We start from the raw sequence: 19,603 nt of genomic DNA, 5'->3' as shown, positions 1-19,603 counted from the left end.
CAGAGCAAACAGCATTGCTTGAATGATGGCCCTTTAATATAAAGACTTCGGACTTTACGTTTCCCAATTTTTTGCTTTAAATTATTTTGTTATTTACATAATAATGTAAATGACAGTTTACATAATAATTTACATAATAATATTTACATAATAATGTAAATAACCTAATAATGATCCTTATTGCTGTTTAAGAGAGGAGCGCTGCTTCTAGCTGCAGATTTCTGTCAGACTCTGCAGATTATACACAACAAATAAAATGTTCACGTTGTCTTCCCAACAGTTTCACTGACATCTACGCTGGATGGCCAGGAAGCGTTCGCGATGTCTTCTCCGGCGCTGATAATGGCGTCTGTCTTGTGTCAGTGACATAAAAGACGGATTTAATGCGACATGACCATCAAACAGCAGTCGCTTTCTGAAACATCAGATATGTATCGGATTCAGGACCACATACCAAAGTGACCCAGATCGGCTTTGAAAATATCAGATTTGTGCCGTTCACACTGTCACACCATGATCGGACAGATGGTCGCAGAGGGTCAGAAAAGTCGGATTTGATGCGCTTTCGCCTGCAGTGTGAACGTAGCCTCAGTGATTGGATGGCTGGTGAAATATCCTGACTGACCTGTTGTGACCTTCACAGGTGTGTTTGTGGATCATCTCTGCTCACTGTGACATGTTACTCTGACTGGTTTAAACTAATTCTCCTCATGTGTTATTGACCGCTGATGAGGATTGTACGTGACAGGAACAACCAGTTCGTTTGTGAATGAGTGTGAATTATATTTCTTCTGTGAATATTTGCATTTGTGTAAAGAATAGAAATCTAATTATCGTATTTTCTTCCACTTTGTCAGAAAAAACTGAGCCAAGCAAAGACGTATCACATGCTAACACATCCACCGAGCCGCCGGTTATTGTAAGTGCTTTTGAGATTGTGTGTGTGTGTGTGTGTGTGTGTGTAACAAAGAGAAAGGCAGAGTATATGTTGGCAGACATTGCGTGACGCAGATGGAGGGAGATGTGTTGGCATACTGCCCTTCATTCAGCCTGATGCCAACCATCTAGTCAGCACAACAACCCACTACAGCGCGCACACACACACAGACCAGTGCCCACAAAGTGTGTGTGATCACAATGGGTATCTGTGTTTCAGCCCTTTGAGTTGTGGCAGTGCGTCTCTCCTACACATGTCAATGCACACGCAAACACATTCGAGTAACACAAAAACGTGCCTTCTTTAATTCCTCCGCCACAATTCAGCGCATAACTTTTTTGCTTTCAGGCGTGTGTGTGTGTGTGTGTGTGTGTGTGTGTGTGTGAGTGTGTGTGTGTGTGTGTGTGTGTGTGTGTGTGTGTGTGTGTGTGTCTACTGTCTAAGCTGGAGGCACCGACTGATTTAGTGCAGTAATTATGTTATTATCCAGAAGAATGTAACATCAGTGTCTGGGGGGTTGAATGTGTCGATTACAAAGAGTCACTCAAACACCAGCGTGTGTGTGTGTGTGTGTGTGTGTGTGTGATTTAGATTAAAGACAATCTGTAGTGACTATGTGGAAATCTGTGTGTGTGTTATTCACACAATAAACACGTGCCCTTGTGTGCGTCTGAGTCAGCAGCCAGATGCTTTCTTTTCTGCCTGCTTTCCCCGTTCGCTCCTTTTATCTCATCACCCATGTGATCGCCTCGTATGATACAGGACCGCGGACTGCTCTGAAGAATGGAGGGATTTTGTAAAACAGTCTCAGGACAGCTGCGAGGATAATAAAGTGCACATCACATGAATCATTCCTGATTCATCCACAGCACACACGACGGCCTTTTCACAGCCAGCAGACCTCGTTTTCTCATCTCTGGAAGTTAAAGCAGAGAAGCTGAGGGAGACGTTTGGAAAGAGTTTAGGATAGAATAGAATAGAATTCAACTTTATTGTCATTGCACATGCACAGGTACAGGGCAACGAAATGCAGTTTGCATCCATCCAGAAGTGCTTTAGTGATATAGATATAGATTTAGGATTTTAGTCTAAAGATCGATGGATCGAAGCTCAATAGTTATCAACAGTGTTGGTCAAGTTACTTGAAAAAAGTAATCAGTAACTAATTACTGATTACCTCCCCCAAAAAGTAATCCAGTTACTTTACTGATTACTGATTTTCAAAAGTAATTAGTTACTTAGTTACTTTTTAAAAACACGATTTACAACCTGAGTAGGTGATAAAGTGATAGATCTTTCAGCCCAATTCTACTTTTTCTACATAATCCATCATACAAAATGTAATCAGATGGAAAAGTCTCTTTTTAAAACTTGTTTTATTAGTTTTAATCTTTTAACTTTATGCATCAAGCAAACATTTTATTATATGCACCATTCTCTGACTGGAAGAAATTAGTTTAACATTTAAACCTATTTTCTGCACATTCCAGCTCATCAAATAAAATATTTTTTGTGTTTACACTCAGTCTTTCAAATAGATGCAAGTAAAACACAGCAGAAAATAAATAAAGTCAAAGACTCAGCGGTCCTGTTGCTCTATTTTCACCTGTAAAGCAGGCGGAGGTTTACCCTGGTGCAGGTGTGCTGCGGTCAGTGGAAGAATCCGCGAGTTTCTCTGTGAGTTTCCCATTACGTCGTAGCTACTCGGTGCTTGTTTGGAAGTTTAGGGGTTTTTTTGCTGTAAAAAGAAGTTTTCTTCCCACGCACAGCGGACACTAATGTTTTTGTCACTTTTTATGGAATCAAACTCAAAGTAAGGTCAGTACTTCCACGCTGTAAACGCTGCACGCTCATACTCTCTCCCGCACTCGATATATGATCCATTGTTGATCTGCACACAGCTGTTGTCACGAACGGCGCACTCGCTTACGTCACTGTCATGAGACACTCTCGCAAAAAATCACGGTTCAGTAACGCAGTAACGCAGCGTTCCTACGGGAAAGTAACGGTAATCTAATTACCGTTTTTGCAATAGTAATCCCTTACTTTACTCGTTACTTGAAAAAAGTAATGGGATTACAGTAACGCTACTGCCCATCTCTGGTTATCAACATGAACACGCTGTGATATCGCTGATGTAGGTCGTTTTGAAACCATAGTGATCAGTCAATGAAACCAGACAGAAATGGTTAATCCACTGAAATATACTCAGAATCATTATGCTAATAATGATGCAAAGGAAAATACCATAAAGCGCTACAACAGCTGTGCTCACCTTCATGGTTACAGTCACACAGACTGATCCTGCAGCCATGTTATGCATGCAATAACATTAAAATCGATTCTAACTACAAAACGATTTAAAACCAATTTCCCGTCTCCAGAGGTGTAAAACTACACCATTTTACACAGACGTGCCAAAAACTGCAGGTCCTTGGATTCATGCTTGAGTCAGTCCCTAAAGACCTCCAACTTTAACAAAGAAATCGACAAACTTACAGCCTGGTACAAAAAGCCAGCTTGCAGCTCCATGACAACTCTGTGGGGTTTACTTTAAAGCAGGGGTGGGGAACTCCAGGCCTCGTCCTGCAGGTTTCAGATCGCACCCTGGGTCAACACACCTGAATCACATGATTAGTTCATTACCAGGCCTCTGGAGAACTTCAGGACATGTTGAGGAGGTCATTTACCCATTTTATCAGGACACATCTAAAACCTGCAGGACACCGGCCGTCGAGGCCTGGAGTTCCCCACCCCTGCTTTAAAGGCTTCGAAGGCTTAAAAGTATGTGTGATTAAGAGCTTGACCACTTCGAATGAGGCTGGTGCTTACGCAGTTGGCTGTGACCTCTAGCTGTGTTCTTGGTTTCAGCTAAGCGTCTTGTGTTTTTTAAGACCTCTTTTAATGTAATAATATAACACATAATACAGCTGCTGTGTGGTTAACTGTTAACAACCTGTGTAAAAACTGAGTGCTGCAGTTTTTCTCTGCGAATGAACCTTTAATAGCAATAACTGGAAACTGTGTGATGTGCTCACGTGTACTTTCTGAGCTAGCTAGAGCTAGCTTAGCACAGTCCACCCTCATGTCCAAATATGGTCACTTTTGGCTCAAACATGGAGGAAAATGTAAAGCAAATGAATGACTAACTCAGTGCTTATGAAAAGGCTCAAACTCAGAGCTGACAGTAATGATGTTACATATAAAGTACAGGTTGACTGTCATGCCTTTAACTGTTAAACTGCGATAAGTGTTTTCACCTCAAAGATTAAAGTCATAGACCTGTGTGTGTGTGTGTGTGTGTGTGTGTGTGTGTGTGTGTGTGTGCCAGGTGTGACAGCAGCAGGTGTAGATAAAGCACGTTACTGGCCTTCTGTTTCTAATCCCCTGCTGAATACAGCCTGCTCTGTCTGTCCTACACACACACACACACACACACACACACACACACACACACACACACACCTGCTAAAGCAACAGAAGTATAATAGCAGGGTACTCTTCTACTGTATGACCACTCTCTCTTCTTCTGCCTTTCCACCCTGTAATTATAAAGACTGCAAAACAACACGCGACACACACACACACACACACACACACTCACACACACACTCACACACACACACACACACACACACACACACACTCACACACACTCACACACACTCACACACACACACACACACACTCACACACACTCACACACACTCACACTCACACACACTCACACACACACACACACTCACACACACACACACACACTCACACACACACGCACACACACACACTCACTCACACACTCACACGCACACACACACACTCACTCACACACTCACACACACTCACACACACACACACACACTCACACACACACACACACACTCACACACACACACACACACTCACACACACACACACACACTCACACACACACACTCACACACACACACACACTCACACACACACACTCACACGCACACACGCACACACACTCACACACACACACACACACACACACACACACACACACACACACTCACACACACACACACACACACACACTCACACACACACTCACACACACACACTCACACACACACACTCACACACACACACACACACACACTCACACACACACACACACTCACACACACACACACACACTCACACACACACTCACACACACTCACACGCACACACACACACTCACACACACACTCACACACACTCACACGCACACACACACACACACACACTCACACACACACACTCACACACACACACACACACACACACTCACACACACACTCACACACACACACTCACACACACACACTCACACACACACTCACACACACACACACACACACACTCACACACACACACACACTCACACACACACACACACACTCACACACACACTCACACACACTCACACGCACACACACACACTCACACACACACTCACACACACTCACACGCGCGCCACATGACAAACAGTAACTGCCAGGTCATCTTGGATGATGTCAAATAGGACTTTGAGCTTCCATCTAAATGATCTGAGACAGATGTGAGAGGAAGGTGAAGACAAACAAACACGAACCCACGAAGAAGAAACTTTTCTCTATGTGCAAACTGATTCACAGGCCTCACTTTTCAGTTTTCACAGAGCGAAAATGTTGAAACTTTTTTCAGGTCATATCTTTGTATTGCAAAACAATTGTTCCTGGCAGTTGGTGCCTCTATTGTGAGTGACTTGGCCCTGCCCCAGTCTGAATCTCTAACTGCCCGGAGACACATAATGTGCATCATTGCTATGCAAAGTCCTTTCTGTGTGCACCAGAGGGCCAGAAACTGTGGCATGTTCCTATGGCTTTCATGGAAATATCATGCAAATCCTTCCACACGCTGGAGATGCACTTACAAACAAGAGAGAGCACGAGCTCGTACTAAATATTTTTCCAAAGACTCACACGTGCTGACACGAACCAGCACATTTTGCATTGCCAAATATTCTGCAGACACAGTTTACCTGATATGATTGCAGATTTCCAAAGCATTGTGTTTGTGTTTTTTTTTCAGTCCAGCAACTGAAGAGAAGCTGCAGGACATCAGAGGAGGTCCAAAGCCAGAAACCCTGGAGATGAAGGTTACGTCCCGTGTCATGTGACCTGGAGAAAGTCTGCTTTACTCAGCTACTGGAGCAGGAATCAAATCATTTGTGTTTTTTGTATCTCGCTATTCTCATTACATTATTATTTTCATCATGCTTGATTTTGTCAAGGATGGGGAGGTGGGGGCGGAGCTTAATGTCCAAACAAGAAAATGATTTATATCTGATCAGGCAAAGAAAAAAACTTCGCAGCAAAGCAGCAACATTTTCCAAATAGCAACAGGTTGCCATGTTTACTGTGATGCAGGAAAACAGATGCATCTTGTAGGTTTGAAATAATGATGTTGCAGACATCGCTTTGTGTTTGGCACGTCGTTCTCTTGTGGAGAAACGCGCTGTTGCCGCTACACCGATCCACAAACTGCAGCTGATCCTGTTCATCGGGTTTGAAGCAGCTCAGCCAACATCAGCGTGTTTCAAAGCTCAGCTTCCAATCTGTGCTCATCCAGCATCTTCTCAGTATTTAGCAGTTTCCCTTTTCCCATGTAGACTTACATGCAAACCAAAGGTGATGGAGACCAAAGTGTAGTAAGTTAATGGGGAAACAGTGTAGTTCACATCACAACGTGCTGCGAGTTTTCTACACATATCCCTTTAAACCATTTTAAAGGTTTTCTGTGAGCTTGGGTGTGAAGCTAAAGCAAACACACGAAAAGCCTTTAGTTAGTTAATGCGTCTTTTACGAGGATGGTGGTTCAACACTGCTCACTAAATTTCTGTGCTGGCTCACACTTTAACTGTTGTTGATGCTGAGATTTCTGAAAAACCAGCTGTATTTGTCAATGTTAGGAAGGCTTAGGGAGCTGCGATGACGGCAACAAAAGAGCACATTCACCTTTGTCCTCGTTCTGAACGTGAATTATGAATGAATGAAATGAGCAGAAGTGAATTCTTTCCTTGATGTGCTTTCAGGGCACGTGAAATGCTGCCAGTGCACCCGCTGACCACATTTTGAGAACCCTAAGCTTAAAAAAAGAAGAATAACTCAGAGGTACAAAGTACACATAAAACTGCATAACGTATAAAACATTTCCACTCAGAACACTGGCTGTCCTTCTTTAGAGGCAGGAAAACAATAAAAACAGCAACGGGAACGAGAAAAGTGTGCGATCGCGTCAGGACATCTGAGGCTCACAGGGACAGAAACACACAGGTGAACTGTTGCACATACTTTGTTCCAGCTCAGCACACGTTTACTGGAAGAGAAGGACTAAGAGCAGAGGAATGGGACTGACACACTCGTGCTGGATTCCTCACCAGAGTGAGCTCGCGCTCTGTTCAAGCCCGAGTCCAGAAAGAGAGCTCCATTCAAACACAAAGACACGATGTGAACATGCAGCACGGGGACGCGCACAAAGAGCATGCAAACAGAGGACACTAGACAGAACAGTGCATTGTGGGAGTGGGTGTGGTCATTGATCTGAGCCCTTGAGCAGGAAACATGATACTCTGTGGGAGGAGAAGCACATGGATGTGTGTGTGTGGATGTGTGTGTGGATGTGTGGATGTGTGTGTGGATGTGTGTGGATGTGTGGATGTGTGTGTAGATGTGTGTGTGGATGTGTGTCTCTGTGGGGCTCAGATCAAAGTTTACTTTAACTTATTTCAATCAAACAACCTTCATTAAAATGAACGGAAAAGCCACTCGGGCTGTCTGAGAAGTAACACACACACACACACACACACACACACACACACACACACACACAGGCTTGGATGAAGAGAAGCAGTAGCAGAGGGAACCAATTAGTGGTCTGGCTTTGATGATGTCACTGACAAGTCACGCACCGATGGCACAGCTTCCGTTCAGAGGGAAACATAACACCGCACACCGCGCACGCACACATGCACGCACACTTGATGCTGCTGTGACAGAGTCCTGGAGGCTTAAAGCCGATGAATAAATTAGAGGGCAGCAGAGGCGTCAGATAAGAAATGATTTGCGAGGGCTTGTGTGTGTCAGAGAGATCGCTGCCATCTGGAAGAACTTTTTCACCATCTTTGAAAACAACTCTGAGGTTGGAGCACAAAGCAGACAAACACACTGAAATGCACATTTAGGTTCACAGCTGGCGTCTTCTCACATTGATCAAAGAAGCCAAAGCACTTTGCATCCATCACAGTGTACAGTGTAATTCTGACATTGACTTCATTTGAAATGTCCACTTTCTGCAGCAGCTGATTTGCACCACTGTTGTGTATCTAACCTAAAAAGAGCGACATTTTCAGAGTGACTATGATTGCGAACATTCTTCTTCTGAAAGCTGTCGATGACTCAAAAGTTGTCCGTTTACTCTTGGCGTGGAGCTGCAACGGTGCAATAACATACATCAACAGCTGTGTCCATATTTGCCATATTTTCTATTCACTCCTATCGATCTGGAACAACTTTTATCTGCAGGCACAATAATAGTATCTAATCATTTGGCACGGAGAGGCACCAACAAAGAGAAAGTAAGGCCCACTGGGTGTGCGACATATTTGTGGTGTGAATTAATATAAAAAGTGGAGTTAATTGCCATCAGTTGTGCTGTCATGACAAACGGTAAGTTATCAACTGACGATCCTTTAAAGTTTTTTGGGTTGCAAGCTCGACGACTTTGCAGATCTGATTACTTCTCACAGCAGAAGAAAAAGTGTCAGTGCAGGCTCGTCGTACCGGATCAAAGTCAGAACACTTAACAGAGACGGAGCCTCAGCGCTGAAAACCATCACACAGCATTCACACAACTAGACCTTTACAGTTCATACACGTATGACTGAAAATGGCCTGGTTCATGAACAGGTTTTCAGTTAGTTTTTCTGCGTCTTCACACGCAAAAAATTCACTCTATTAGGCACACCCGTTCAACTTCTGCTTAATGCTAATATTTAATCAGCCGCTCACATGGCAGCAGATCAATGCATTTAGGCGCGTAGACATGCTCAGGACATCCTGCAAAAGAGCATCCGAATGTATCACAATAAAAAGTAAAGAAAGGAGAAAGTATTCAGTGAGCAGCAGCTTTGGCAAAAGTACCTTACTGATGCTGAGGTCAGGAGGAGAAGGCAACTGCAACTAGAAAAATTTGCATTTCCTGCGAAAATGCTGTGTGGATGCCTTAATGCTGAAGTTGCCTGCTGAAAAAGCTGAAAAAGTTGAAAACTTGCAAAAAGTTGTATGGCGGTGAAGAAGCAGAAAATTGTTGCTGAAAAAAAAAAATGTTGCCATGAGCAGGATTTGAACCTGGCCCTCCTGGTCTCAAGGCAGCTACTCATCTCACTGAGCCAAGCTTATTCTCACAACGAAGAGATGGAGAGACTGACAATTCTGCTGAAATGAGCAGAAGCGGCTGAGAATTGTGCTGATAAGAGGTGAAAAGGCTGAAAACTTTGCAGAAAAGAGGTGAATCAGCAGAATTTCTGCTCAAAAGAGTTTTTTTCTGAAAACAGCTGAAAATAAATTGGTGAAAAAGCTGAAATTTGTGTTGAAAAGAGTTAAAAAAGTTAAACTGTTAACTGAAAGAAATATTGCCATAAGCGGGATTTGAACCCGGGCCTCCCAGTCTGAGAACAGCTGCTCATCTCAATGAGCTAAAACACCAGTCAACCCAGTGAGGAAAATCAGTGACCCCACTTATAATGCGGAAGAAATGGACAAAAATATTGCAAAAAGAAAAATTCAATATCTCAAAAAGTATAGAAGTTATGAGCACCAAAAGTCATTGTACCCATTAGCAGAAACAGCAGAATTTTTAAAAGTTTGAACGGTGAAAATTGGCTGAAAACTGAGGGAGTAGTTAAGTGCCAAAAAACATACGGAAGCAACTAGATTATAGTGGAATAAAGAATAAAGAGAAACAGGAACTCAATAGTGTGGATGCCTTTGAGGGCATCCACACTATTAAACCTCTTGTAACAACCAAGAAGAGCATCTCTGAATAACAATACACCAAACCCTCACACAGATGTACTACAGCAGCAGAAAGCCACAACACTGGTGACACTGCTGACAACAAGTGGACTGCACAATCATCACATCTCAATCCAAAAGAGCACCTTTACTTTAGCACCTTGGGTCCGAACAAGTACAGCAACCCAACGGTGTTATGGCCTCTTCACCTCGATTCTTTTGGGTCAATGAAAAAGGCGGTGTCTCGAGCTGTCCTGTTAAAAGCTGCAGAGTAGAGGAGTAGAGGAGGAGGATGGGAATGTGGCGAGAAAGGCAGATATCCATTTTAGAAACGTGGTTACTCCCACGAAAGAATCAACGAAGGGGAAAAGCGATTTTTAAGGACTTTCATGAACAAAAAAATGACTTAACAAGCATCTAACAAATCACATATTTATGTGAATAACGATAAAGGTAATGTGCTTAAACACGATGTACTACTCTGATTACAGAAGAAAGCACCACTCAGTATTTGAAACTTATATAATAGTGTAGTTGTTTTGTCGTTAATCAGCCAACATTTATTTAGAAATGGGTTTAATTTTCAGGTCACACCTGCCTCTGAACAAGGCACGGCTGACCCAGATAGACCAATCCAACGCTGAGCGCGACGCAAAGTCAAACCGAAACATAGTGACCGGGGAAGTTTTGACATTTTAAATGCTCCAAAACTCTAAAATAAGAACCGTGCTGTAGTCTGTTTCAGACGAAGCTGCTGCCGGCGCTACAGTTCCTGTTCAGAGGCTTGCTAGCAACTTAGCAGCTAACACTAAAATTAACCTCCTCCACAGCTGGCTCCCATTAGCCTGCAGCAAAACAGAGAGCCTGTAACTTCTACACTCCCTGCCTCTCTCCCTCTTTCTTACACACACACACCATATGCTCAGTCGCCAAGTTTAACCTGGCTGTGCCACTCTTTTGGTTTGGCACCATCAGTGTTTGGAAACGAAGGCGGGAAAAGGGGAGAAATGGAGGGGTAGAGCAATGAAGTGAGGATGAGAGTGAGTAAAGGAGTGGGGGATGAAGCCCACAGCGTGGGAGTGAGGATATGTGCAAAACATACCGGGAGTGGACGGAGGGTTGGGTGGACCCATTTTCTTTACCATTTATCTAACTTAGGGACCCAAAGGATCTGGATCTAAGTCCAGCTGGCAGAGTGAAAAAAGGAGATGCAGTATGGATGTTGGCATAAAATCAAAAGAATAACGAACAGAGAAAGGATCAGGAGAACTACAAGAACGATAACCCCATTTATATCTAAAGTTACCCTGTGCTGTAATTTCATTTTGAAAAGTTTTCGCCTGCACCAATTGTTTTGCAAGCAGTTAAAACCCCCAACGATCCCCAAGCATCGGGTTTCTCTGTGTGGGTTAGCCGTGACAGTAATTAAGAGAAGAAGTTGCAACGTACACGAGATCTCTGGCCTGGCCTGACAGTCATCTTCTGCAGGAAGGTCCAGTGGGATAGCGAGGCAGGCTGTGAGTGTGTGTTTGTGTGTTTGTGTGCGTGAAACTAAAGACGGGATACTGGTGGAGTAACGCTGCAGAAACTGTACACCGAGTGCACGAACAAAGGTTCTGCACTGATACGGCAGAGTGGAATTGTTTGCGCTCGGGAAACCACGCCCTCCTGTATTTTTTAATGGAAATGAATCTTACATCAAAGAAAAGACCGAAATCGTTCTGTCTTTTGTTGGAGAAGCATGAAAGGAGCCGGACAGCGAGCAGAAGGACTCGTTTGTGTTTCAGTTTAAAACATGAATATGGAGTCAAACGCCACGCTGTCAGCACGAGCGTCAGCACGAGCGTCAGCATTGTTCGTCTCACGAGGGAGACACAGAAAGCGAGGCCTCGACTTTGGTGCTACGAAACAACTGTTGAGCTGCTTTACATTGACAAGTGCTGGCCTCATTAAAACTTCATAGATCTGTGAGCACCATTAAGGTGACAGAGAAGAGGAGAGTCTTACACGCAAACTGTGCCTCGGCCGTATACGCATGCATCCTTTTGTCTGACACTAAACACAAAGTCTGCAAAATGCTAATCACCCATTAACACGAGTGCATGCACACACACACACACGAGTTCCCAACGTCAGGGCACTTGAGCTAAATAATTAACAGTGTGAGATTAGCCCGTCAGCCTCAGGGCACGGAGGTCCATCGATTCCCCAGAATGCATTTTTAATGAGCCGCCAGCCGGCATTCATTTCAGCTGGCCAGTGTCCGTGGAGGGTCTTCTGACACACGCACACACACAACCATAGGAAGAGTCCAGGCTTGGCGCCAGGGGACACAATTAACATACACATAAACAGGGCAGCGCCGGTTTCCCGAGCAGTGGATATTACTTTGGAAACAGCAGCAAACTAACATCTTCTGAGCTCTCTAAGTTGTTTAACTTCTTTGAAGTTAGAAGAGGCTCAGGCCTCAAACAAGGTTTTCATCAATTTGCTGTCGTGAGAGACGAAGCTCGGCAGCGATTTCACCTCTGAGAACAAGATCCTGTTCACAGCGTCACAATCAGCCCACGCTGGTTTAAAAGCTTATCTTTGCAAAAAAGACAAAATGCGTCCACACGCTCATTGATCCTTCAAGTCCATCGTGGGCACCTGTACGACCCCTGACACCCAAATCAGTGTGTTTTCTGTCAGCTGTTATTGGCTAAAAGTTGAAGTCAAATGTGTCCTGATACACGTCTACTCAGAAATTCACATGAGGCTTTTTTTGGTCTTTGGTGTCATTTTCATTTCTTGAATAAAAGCGGAACAGAAAGCAAAGGGGCAGACGCCATTTCTCTATTTTTTTTGTTAAAAGTTTCACAATGTCAACGTCATATGAATCAAGCACACATGACTAAACATCTGTTTTCAAACCTGTGGAGGTTTTGCTGTTTGCGTGATTAAAGGTGCAAACAGTGTGTCTCGCTGCTTGACACTGACTGCTGCCCTTCACACTACAAAATGAAAGAAATGTGTTTGCTGGAGCTGGTGCATCTTTCACTCATCCTACCCTTCCCGACTCTCTTTCGAAGTCGACGTATTCCCTCGTAGGAACCTGCCTCTGATCTCCGTGCAGGTTGGCTGGGAAGAACTGGAGAGAGAGGTTGGTACCTGTCGCTACGAAGGCCTGTGGAGAAATGGAAAATGCACAATTGAGTCGGTCAGAGGTGAAACGAGATCATTTGAAATGTGCATGAAGTTTTGAAAACAGATGTCAACACATAACTTTTTAGACAACTGGTGTTTTGACTTCAAAATGCTCATTTTCATTTAGCTTCTGAGAAAAATAACAATATATTTTATGCAGGACTTTGGTACCACAGGTCTTCACTATCCAGCGGGTGAAGTTATGGTGATGCTGTTACTGCTGTCACACATGAACACAGCTTTAGCATCAGTGTACATGCCAGTACAGCACAACTGTCAAAATTCTGTATTAGGAAGCCAGTGACGTCCAAGCAAAGAGAGGAGCTGAAGGCCCGTTTGGGACGGCTGCATTTACACTTCCACTTTTCCTTTTCTGTCACTGTTTGGTTAGATAGGCAAAAAGAAAAAAACCTACTTGGGTTGGTTCAATAATTCAAACATGGACTTTCATGTGTTACATGCTACAAGACAAACTAACTGAGTTACATTTAACAGTGTCGCTTGCTCTTTATTTGTTTTGTGACTTTTATTGAACTTTATCAGGCTGCACATTAAAAAATAATCCTAAAAGGGTGTAAAGAGGGCTAATATTGACCTCAGAGTGATAAGTGATAATAAGGGGATATTGCACAGCTGTGGCTCTGGATGAGCATTTTTATCTACTCGACCTTACTGTTATATCTCAGCTTGGGCCTTGAAACTGGATAACAAACCAGAAGCTGGCATTTAGAAGTTCAGTGGCATTATTGTAATTAATCAATGTTAATGGCCTTTTTCTTAAAACGTCCAGAAATGAGAAGAATCCCAGCACATTCAGCAGGAAACCTGAAATGCTGAAAATAAGTGACAAATGTTAAAGTTCGATGCATCAAAGCCCCCTCCTCCTCTTTCCCTTTTGCCTTTCTGAGTTTCTTCGTGGTCTAACCGCTCTCCTCTCAGAACAAAAGCTCCAACTGAAACAGCGGCCTGCTCTCCTCACAAACATATAATCACACCAGGCTCTAGTGTTTCTTCTGTTCGGATTTCTGTAAAACAGCTTCTCGCTCTAATGGGATGTGCTCCGCTCGGAATATGCGCACGTACCTCCACACAAACGCACAGAAGCACAAATGAAATGAAAATCAATAAAATGCATTTCTCCGTTGCAGTCAGAAAGCAACGAATAACAGAGAGGCAGAAAATTGGGTTAGAAAATGTCGTTTTTATAATGCGAATCTGTGCGTGTGCGCCCACTGTCTTTGTGTGTCCGTGTGATGTGTTGCGTTTGCTGAGACAGATCAATACTAAGGGCATTAGTGATGCGACTGAAACTGGAAGCATATGAATTATGCACCCTTTCAAATCTGTCCCTCATCAGAGAGGGAGCAAAAACTGAATGAAAGAGAAGAAGGACAGAACGACGCGGAGGGGAGCAGAGAACACCCGAGTCATCATTTCTGCTGTATTTGAAGTATTGGATTACAACCATCTGATACTAATTTGCTGCCTACTACTGCAGGAGAGAAAAAAGAGGGAAGGGGAGGCAAAAAGAGAGATGGAGGGAAACGGAGACAAAGGAGCAGAAAAGAAGACAGAAGTGGAGGAGAGGAGACAAGAAACTGAGGCAAAGGTGGAGGAGGACATGAAGTGAGATGAAGAGAAGTATGAGGAGCAAAAAAAATGAAGTCAAAGGAGATGAACATCCAGAGAGACAGAGAGAGCAGCGCAGCAGGAAAATCGATAGTAGTTTAGAAAAGGACTCATCTCTAATGAGCTGAGCTGAAGATCATTTACTTTGAATTATTGTCTTTAAATAAATAGATTTCCAGAACAAACACGTAACTCACGGGCTAACTGTAGAATTCATTAGTGTGAATGCTTTTCAAGCATTCACACTAATAAAGATTAGAAGAACAATACTGTGAATGCTTTTCAAGCATTCACACTAATGAATTCTACAGTTAGCCCGTGAGTTACGTGTTTGTTCTGGAAATCTATTTATTTAAAGTCCCAGAGATTTAAAAGTCTTTGCTTGGAAAAAGGTCTGATGTCATTTTTTCCCAATCGTTTTTAAAAGTTAATAATCGACTGACTGCGCCAGAGCTGACACACGTCAGCTTTTATTAAAAGCTACACGTTAACGTGTTGTGACGTCGCTACACACACATCCCAATCCGTTGGAGGTCAAACTTTAAAATCCAGAAGTATTAAAAAGACTTTGTCTCGTCCATAAAAGGCCAACCTCGACAGCACATTGTGTCTAATAGTTGTTCACGCTCACCGTTAAAATAGCAGGAGGTCTTTAGCGGCGTCAGGCCGATAGATAAATCAGAGGCATGATGTCACAGCTGCCGTCAAACCATTAAAACCGTGGCCATCAATTCTCACGGCAGAAGAGGCTTATAAATACAGTGCGGACAGACAGACAGACGCAACGCGGCCCACTAAAAGATGGTAAAACTAGATGGCCTGCACCCTCCAGGCTCACCGCCGCTGCCCGATGATGACAGCGTGTTTGTGAAAAATACCACGAGGATGACTAAGACGGCAGAAGTTGCTCTGTGTTTGCGCCAGCAGCCCGAAGGCTTTCTCGTCTGACCTCACCTTTTATTGGAGGCGTGATATAGAAAGTTTGAAACAGACGTGGCTAATCGCCTCATTAGAATATTAATGTGTCCAGACTTGCTCTGACGCGGTAAAGTGCTGATCGCAAACACTGCGCCCTGTGTGTTTGAAAGGAAACAAAAGCGGGTCACGTGGGTTTGTTTGCGCTTACTGTAAGGAGAAAGCTTTGTCGTGTTTCCACAGAAGTGAAGACAGTAAAATATGCAGATACGTTTCTGTTACACTGTTGCTTTGTGTGACTGTTAAAGTTCGACACTGAGCAACTTCTACGCTGCACTTTGGAGTTCACAGATTCATCTCCCACTCAGAGCTGTTTTAAAGCCTTCACACAACACAGCAACATTAAATGCTGCTCACACTGTTTGGGCACAACAAAGAGAGCGCACTGCTGTCCCCCGGAGAATACTGCAGTTTTACCTGCATTGCACTATAATTGACATTGTGATCCTGTGACAGTGAGCTCGTGTGAGGAGGCATCCATTTCAAACTGGACGTTTGACTGGATGCACTGGAAGAGCGCAGCGAGGCGGGGGAACGGGTAAATGGCAGAGCCAGCTCACTGTTACCTCCTGCTGCCGCAGCTCCCCACAGGCTGCTCCTCCGTAAGTGAAAATAAAGAAAAAACTTTTACATAAATCAGTGTGACGCAGGCGACAGCAGAGCACGGGACCGCCCAGCACAACTGAGTATCTAAACTAAAATAGTAATCTAATTACCAGGTATTAATCAGTTACATGATTATTGAAAAAAATGAGTGAATACTCTTTTGTATCGTTACTGTCGTCTGGATCCTGTGTACAACAACATTAGACAAGCAAGGTGAGGTTTAGCTTAAGTGGCAGCTTTCAGGCCCCAAATCGCGCCTCCTGCACAGCGTTCGTTGGAACCGTGAAGCCTGCGTGATAACATGCGACGACTGCAGCTGCAGAACACAGAGGAAAGAAGCCCGCGAGTGAAGTAAAGTCTGGTGGGTCTGCATGTCTGATAACAGGTCTACTTCCTGGTGCAGGGACGCATCAAAATATCCGCACACGCACAAAGCCAGTTTAACAATAAGCTTTCATAGTGTCACGTATTAGTGCCGCGATCGTGTCTTTGTAATTTCATATATACTAGTGCCATTCACAACAGCGCGAATAAGACACACCATCCAGCCACTGTACATCATATCCACATCAGTGTGCTTGTTATAGAAATGAAAAGTTTCTGGTGCACTTTTCCCACTGTTTGTGTCACATTATGGGTACACAGGACTGCCCTCCCATCCAGTTATTTTCTATAAGGAGTAAAAATGTTTGTTTTGCTCACCACTTCTGAGCGTCCATCTCTGCAGGCGTTCTGGAAACGAGCTTGTCTCTCCTCGTGGGGCCGGTCTCTGAAGCCAGTGTATTTAATCTACAGAGAAAAGAACACATACATGTTCATAAAGCTGAATTTGATTTGGCATCTGCACTGAATGGGACTGATTGATATTCAGTAAGCTGCAATTTGAAGATAAGCGACAGGAATTTAGATTTTTGATGTCAGAAACAGATCCTTCTTTCTACTCTGGGGTTTGTACCTTTAACAAAAAAACAAAAAATACATAATTTTTTTTTGTTCATCCAGGACTACTACCACAAATAAATCCATAACGACATAAAGGGAAAGAGCAAAATAACAAAGAGTAACAATGTCGAAGCAACTGATAACAAAGCCTCTCTGTGCGCTACCAGTTTTTATTAGTTTTACCCAACAGTGTGAAGTTTGTTACAGCACGCTTCTCTCCTCTAACGAGCCTCCTTTCTCTCTTTATTTCCGCCGAGTGTAGAAGCGCAGCAGACTCACCTCACACTCCCTGCTCAACTTGCGGAAAAACTCCTCATTCTCAAACTTGCTCCTCTGGTCCGGGACTACCCGCGGCATCTTCACCAACACTTTGCGGCCACTTCAGATTCGCCTCTTTTTCTTTTTTTGGTAATTATCCCGCAGCGCAGAGTACAAGTTAAAGAGTGTGCTGCAGTCCGTCCCTCACTCAGTCTCTCTTTCACTCACTTCTCTTCCGCGTCTCTCTCTCTCGCTCTCTCTCTCTCTGTGTTTTTTTCCTTCCCTGTGTGGAGCAATGTGCTCTGTGCTGTTGATCTCTGTGATTGTGACTGCTGCTGACACACTGATGATCTGCCTCTGCCTGCGGCTCCTGCGCGCTCCGGGTCGCCTCTAGCTCCAAATGGCTCTTATTAAGTGACCCACAGCGACAGATAAAGCTCAGTTTGACCGTGTAGCTCTCCCTCCCTCCCTCCCTCCCTCTCCCGACGAGCGTCTGATCTCAAGCAAGTGGCAACAAATGAGCGCGTCTCAAGTCTACCTGTAACTTTCAAGTGCTTCTTCTCAGTGGGCCTACCGACTACCCGTGGGTCAAGAGGGATTTTTGGGATACAGATAACCTTAAAGCACCAAACAAAGGCGCTTAAGTCTGTAAAGTTGCTATTAGAATAAATGCAGGGATGCCAGGGAACAAAGCTGTTTTATGCTCTGGCAGCACAGGAAATATTTGTCTGGTGTGTAGCATAATTTGCATTTTCATTCATGTATCAGCATGATTTAGCAAAAGGTCAAAATGCTTCCAAAATGCAGTATGCCCGGAGTTAAAATGAATTTTAAAAAAGGAAATAGCTACAATTCATCACTAACAGCCTGCAGTATCATTGTGGAAGTCGGGAGTACAAGCAGCCGTTTGTTACAGTCCTTCCTTCAGTTTCTCATAAAATAACAGAGCTCTTGTTTTCTCTTTCTCTCCTTTTTTCCTTCGTGGTAACGCTTTGGCAGGTCGTTAGCGCCGCTGTCAAAGGTCACATTTACGACAGTTTAGAAAGTACTTGAAGGCATCAACAGTCTACTTCCTGGCTCCGTCGAGTCGCTCTTGTGACTGTACACCGAAAATACCGCCCCCCTCAGCCACCCACCCCCATCCCATTTCCACTCTACCCCATGCCCACACCTCCATCCCCCCATTCACAATAATAATAATACTACTACACACGCTACCTAACGCGCATGCGTCTACTTTGGGCCGCAGTAACTTTATAGGATCCTTATGTGAGAAGTGGAAGCGGGAGGGAGAGCATAAAGAGGGGGCGGTGTGTGTTTGCTTTAAAAAGAAATCAAATGTTGTGTTGCTGTAGAAATGATGGGCGGTGTTCTGATTGTGCAGACATACAGTCAGTCTGGTTCTCTCACATTTACAGATTTACTGATGCGATCGACAAATGTTTGGAACATCTTCTCCTCAGACAGACTGTGCTCGACTTTTAAAGTACACATACAGAAAGAAATACCAGGTTACTGAGAAGAGTGAGGACTTAGATAAATAAATAAACAAGTTTAAAATCCCCCACAGCCTCTCCATCTCAGAAGACTCATTCACCCACGATGCATCAGCGAATGCTGCAGGAAATCATTGTACCTGTGGCCGTTAAACTCCAGGCTATAGCTCCTCTTTATATATGAGGAGCTATAACGAGAAGGTACAGGTCTATACAGGCCAGAACATCCAGACTGTGAGGCTCCTGAACTCTCTGCCCCCCTCTCACGGACAATAACCATATCCAACTTCTTAATAGCAATGAACTGGTCTGCATTGGTGCATCATATCTTTATTCTCTTCCCCCTCCTGCCCCCCCCCCTCTTTCTTAAATAGATAACTATCATATCTGATATCATATCTCACAGTACAATAATATTGAATGGGTTGCATTGTTGTATTTTGTCATGTTTCTCAGGTCTTTGTCTGAATTTCTACGAACATTATTGCTAAGGATTGTCTTATTGCATT

At 43.8% G+C, this 19,603-nt stretch overlaps 1 protein-coding gene across 4 annotated transcripts in view; it reads right to left on the bottom strand.

Annotated features, from left to right (window-relative positions):
* The window catches only part of cbfb (core-binding factor subunit beta), a 28,865-nt gene extending 10,773 nt beyond the window's left edge, over positions 1-18,092 (bottom strand). For all 4 annotated transcript variants that reach the window (XM_026176793.2, XM_026176792.2, XM_026176790.2 and 1 more), the window contains exons 1-3: positions 17,620-18,092; positions 17,101-17,187; positions 13,052-13,168 (exon numbers count right to left, since the gene is read on the bottom strand). In XM_026176793.2, the coding sequence (XP_026032578.1) occupies positions 13,052-13,168; positions 17,101-17,187; positions 17,620-17,697 (282 nt within the window). In that variant the 5' untranslated portion in view covers positions 17,698-18,092. The remainder of the gene's footprint in view (positions 1-13,051; positions 13,169-17,100; positions 17,188-17,619) is intronic.
* Positions 18,093-19,603: the final 1,511 nt, after the last annotated feature.

Source organism: Astatotilapia calliptera, chromosome 7 (assembly GCF_964374335.1).
Source record: "Astatotilapia calliptera chromosome 7, fAstCal68.1, whole genome shotgun sequence".
Taxonomy (NCBI): domain Eukaryota; kingdom Metazoa; phylum Chordata; class Actinopteri; order Cichliformes; family Cichlidae; genus Astatotilapia; species Astatotilapia calliptera.
The sequence above is the reverse complement of the archived record's forward strand: the minus strand, read 5'-3'. Positions and strand labels throughout refer to the sequence as shown.